This window comes from Salvia splendens, unplaced genomic scaffold (assembly GCF_004379255.2).
Source record: "Salvia splendens isolate huo1 unplaced genomic scaffold, SspV2 ctg808, whole genome shotgun sequence".
Classification (NCBI taxonomy): domain Eukaryota; kingdom Viridiplantae; phylum Streptophyta; class Magnoliopsida; order Lamiales; family Lamiaceae; genus Salvia; species Salvia splendens.
The window spans coordinates 15521-20388 of record NW_024599485.1 but is presented as its reverse complement, the minus strand read 5'-3'; the positions used below and the strand labels follow the sequence as shown (position 1 = coordinate 20388).

General features: G+C 34.9%; 1 protein-coding gene and 1 long non-coding RNA gene across 2 annotated transcripts; both read right to left on the bottom strand.

Annotated features, from left to right (window-relative positions):
• Positions 1-393: 393 nt before the first annotated feature.
• LOC121791428 (nuclear transcription factor Y subunit A-4-like) lies at positions 394-1558 on the bottom strand. Its single transcript, XM_042189386.1, has 3 exons — positions 1493-1558; positions 925-1089; positions 394-811 (listed from the first exon to the last, which is right to left on the bottom strand). Exons 2-3 carry the CDS (start codon positions 1033-1035, stop codon positions 569-571), a joined length of 354 nt encoding a protein of 117 aa, XP_042045320.1. The 5' UTR covers positions 1036-1089; positions 1493-1558; the 3' UTR covers positions 394-568.
• A 106-nt stretch (positions 1559-1664) lies between these two features.
• LOC121791429 lies at positions 1665-4177 on the bottom strand. Its single transcript, XR_006048565.1, has 3 exons — positions 4075-4177; positions 2499-2719; positions 1665-1758 (listed from the first exon to the last, which is right to left on the bottom strand). It is a non-coding gene; the product is annotated as an uncharacterized LOC121791429 (long non-coding RNA).
• Between the last annotated feature and the right edge of the window lie 691 nt (positions 4178-4868).

The window sequence follows — 4868 nt, the reverse complement described above, 5'->3', positions numbered from 1 at the left end:
TGCAATTTTGAAACTACTGATATAATTCTCGTGTTTACAATTATACTCCTATAATGTATTACGAACATGGTATAATGTAACGAGGACCATAAAATCTCCTCATCATCTAATCTGTCCACAATCTTGATCTAATGGTTATTATTATATTGAAACTTAACACTATAAAGACAATAGGAACATAATACTCCCCTTTTTATAGTTTGCTTATGATATTTTGTAAGGGCTAAAGTTATATATAGAAAATTTCAACATATTTAGAAGTAGAAAATTTTAAAAAATAAAAAATTTGATAGGGGCTTAGCCCCTCCCTCGTGTTATTATCCAACAAATAAAAATCTGCAACGCCCAAACATATAAGAAAATCTCATTCCAAGAGAATCATCATGTATAAAACATCAGCTTCTATAGAAAGGAAGGGAGAGCTATATATATGTCATGTATACATCCAACTCTGTATATTCTCTAGCTTGGCATCACAACCAAAAATTTCACATCAAATCACTCAATAATTTACACACCTGCATATAATACTGGACAAATTTCTCCCCATTCAAAACTTAATATTATTTCATTTGGATTGGCATGCCCACTGGAAGAATGTTGCACTGTCGTGATGAGAATATTGCTCACGCCTCTTCCCTGGTTGGCCAATTCCGTAATCGGACTCTGGTGATGGCACCGGAGTAGAGTCACCCGTGCTACTCCCCTCCTCATGGTTACCACCATTGGACTTCTTTGTGTTGATGAATCGACCCCCGCATCCTCGCGCTCGTCTCAGGGCGTGAAGGTGGCGCGACTCATGAAGATAAGGCTGATGAGAAACATAAGAGCATCAAGCATTATTATAAACTATAGGTCTAATATTTCATTTATTATGGTCTGGTGCTAAACATTTAATTTGAAGAATGCATATATCTTACTTACCTTCCTAACTCTCGTTGCTTTGTTCTCCATTTCAGCTTTCGCTCGTAGCTGTCTTCGCCTCAGAATCGCATGATACTGTTTCGCATTCACATAAACAGGCTCTTCCGGCATCACAAAGGGCAGAGTCGTCCCACAGTGAGGCGTGGGATGTAAATCGGGATATATCTGAATATCAATGCACATTAGGCATAGCTACAGAGTAAATGGCGACAAATTAATTGAGTTACAAACATAAGTTGTGATTTCTTTAGGGTTTTCTAAGTAATCATAAATTGTGTTGCACCATTCAAGTGACAATTTACAAACTCGGTTTTTCTCAAACGATCATTGGAGTTAATCACATACGCATTTTCTTGAAAAGTCGAAGATTATAAGGTTAGCCGAAATATTAGACATGTCATAAGGGAACAAGATATGCACAATTCAACCATAATTCACAAGACAGATAAGTTTAACAGAGCAACAATTGTTGTATTCACCACGAGCGCAGTGTGTATTTTACCTAATCCGATTATGACCTAATAGTTTTAGCGCGTTAAGTGCAGAAAAGTAGCAGTAAGCCATATACCAACTCTTGCCGCCCACGCGCTTGCGTATTATCCCTCAACTCTGGTTCGAGGTAAGAGTATGTAGAGATTACCTGAAATCCAATTATGCAATTTAATCGATAAATATTTGAAATAGAAATTCATTTGAAGTTGAAATTCAAAATAAAGAAAAAGAAATCTCATTTTGAGCTACCACCGTGATCTCTTTGATTTCCATGTACAATGTATTCACCTATCGTAGAAGGCAGTGCCGGTGGTGCAGCCTTTCCCTGCTCCTGGCTGCACACTGAACAACATACTTTGTTACTTTCACAAAATAATTGACGAACGAGGCAGCTTATGACATTATCACAATTTTCAGAATTGATAAAACATCAGCAGGTAGTCTATGCCTCTCGCCTCGTTGCTAATATTTCGAAAAATCCATGATGGTAGTAATGTCTGCTTGCTAAGACAGCGAGTCTACTTGGTGTTCTATAATCGTATTCTCATTTTCCTTTCACCTTTGAATTAAGAGGTGCTTCACTAACAAATTAAGAGCTTTTCACTTCCACTAACAAATGAAACAGAATTTGTTTAATCAACACACCTATACGTAAAAGCATCTCGCTCTTCTCTTAGAGGATAGTACCAAAGCGATATCCTAAATGTTTTATACTCCTAATTAATACGGGATCACGAAAATAGCATTGGACTAAGTATTAATACATCAATTTTCATCCTAAAGTCATTCCTTCGACGCGCAAATATTGAGGAGAGAATACATTTGGACTAAACTTGAGCAATTTAGGAATCACATCCCATAAAAATTATGCATCAACTTCATAAAATTCTAAGTGGAAAACTTCCCCAAGACTTCGAGGAAGTTCATATTTTGTTTTCTTTTGCAACTTGAAACGTACATCTCGTTCAAATTTCAACTTCAAGAAGACCCCAAGATGATTCCATAATCGCATGGGATGATCGATCGATCATAGAGGATACTAACAGGAATTTGAGAAAAACACTCGAACGATAAAATGGAACCTGAATTCGGCAATTCAGAAATTTGTCCTCTGAACTGGCTGTGCAGTTGATTTGGAGGTGTCATACTCAGTGGGCTTCTTGATAGGACATTCGTGGATGCATAATTGTCCCCGGCACCATAATGCCAACCTTGTGAACCGGCTTCAAGCCAATTATTATAGCCTTTTGTATCAAACTCACACTGCTCTCTTTTACCTCGATGCTGTTGCATACTTACCTACCTACAAACAAGGTCACGACCGATCAAAAGCATATAACCGAAATATGATCGTCATGTCACAATACATATGAAGACTAGTGAATCCATTTAAGTACTTAATAAGTCATTAATATACATGTTTACATTATAAATGCATAAATAATGAAGTACTACTCAGTTTGTATGAGCTTATGTAAAAAATGTTGATTGTTAATTAGCATTAGCATTGAAATAAATCATAGCCAAGTACCATCACTTAGGTATATGTACCAAATCCAATATGTTCAAATTCATAACCAACAATCAAATCACAAACAAGCTGTTAAACAAATAAATGGCCAGATCATCAGCAAGCTTGAGTTCCTATTGACATCTCACGAACTCGCAAAATGGCTGCACCGTAGCAACGAATTCAAAGGGAAACAAGATATGAGGCTGGGATAGTGATGCAAGAAAAGGAAGATAATTACCAATGTTGTTACATCATCTTTGGTTTTGGGGCTAAAGACTTGATGTAATTAATGATACTAAATTCAAATTATATTGAGTGAATTGAATCAGGTAAAGTATTTTTCCAGAATGAATTGAACCACATTGCTTACGGCTTACGCACCTCCTTCCAACCATTATTGCGTTCGACTCTAATCAAACTCCTTGCTCCTTGTAAAATAACATTTCAAGAGGCATTCACTCTATCCTCAAAATTCTAATGTGTATTGATTCCACTCAACCTCCTCATTTGCTAACTATTGAACATTTTTGCCAAGGAAAGTCCATCACATATATTCTCAATCTGAGGAATCAGTTAAAGTTTTGTATTATCAGTTAATGTTTAAGTGATTACTGTTTTAGTTACTTAATTGCCTGGAGATTTAAAGATTAAGAATGACTTGAAAATGAATGCATTTTAGTTGAATCTGAATCTGATACTTGAAAAGTCAAATAATCTTCACCCTATATACTTTTCAAAAATTGAATCAAGCCAAAATCTGACCTTTGAATCAAGATAATTAACAAGAAATCGAAGAAGTATATCAATTAATTTCTAACATTAGCAACATCAAATTTTCGTCTCTCCATCAAGGATTATAAAACAGTAAATAATCAGAACTTTTGAATAAAAATAATTCATCCAAAATTTACAAGTTTGTGCTCTCCCTCTCTCTCACACACACAAACACAGCCTCATAAAATCTTCACAAAATTTCCTTTTTAAGCAAAACCACAACATAACCAACCACATCTAGCCAATCAAATCAACATCATATATACATACATAACAGGTAAATAAATGGAAAAAATAAAAATAAAAATTAGAGACACCAAATTCAACCGCCAACTGATTAAACCAACAATAAAAAGAGAAAATAAACTTACTGCAGTGAGTCGGTGAGAGAGGTGTTCATGCAAATGAAAGAGGTTGAATCTCACTCTTCCTGGAATGGAGGCTGAATATATGCTACATGCATTTGTATTTTTCCTTTATTGGGGGGTGTTGGGTAAGGGGGTTGCGTGGCCCTTTTGATGATGAGAGAGTGCTCTAAATTCTCATCTCATGAAGACAACATCGGATGAAAGTGATTTTCTTTATTTAATAAAAATAAAATAATGACTGAAACAGCCTCGTGTCTTGCCGAAAATGACGTCCCTGTCCTTTTTATTTTCCATTCTATAAATGGCAAGTCAATGTTTTTAATTTACTTTGCTTACCTAAATACCCCTAATCACACCACTTAATACCTACTTGGACTAGGTACCAACAATTTTTGTAGAAAGCAAAATAATCTTGGCTTGAGTTAGTTTCAAGCAGTGATTTTACATAAAATTTGTCCGCTATTTAAAAATACATTTACATTTTGTAAAACTTTTAGTAAATTGTTCATATACTCCACTAACTCATCACACTCACATAGTCCCATTCCACTAAAAAATTAAGTACTTCCTCCGATCCACATTGAAGTCCTTTTTTGTTTGGACACTAATTTTAAAAATTGTAAATAAAAGTGTGTTGAATAAGTTAGTGGAATATGAGTCTCGTTTATATATATTAGTTTTATAATATAATGTGAGTGGAATAAGTTAATAGAATGTGAGATCTATTTATCATTTAGGATAAAAAAATGAAATATGATTCTTGTTATGAGACGAAAGAAAATGGTAAAATATAACAC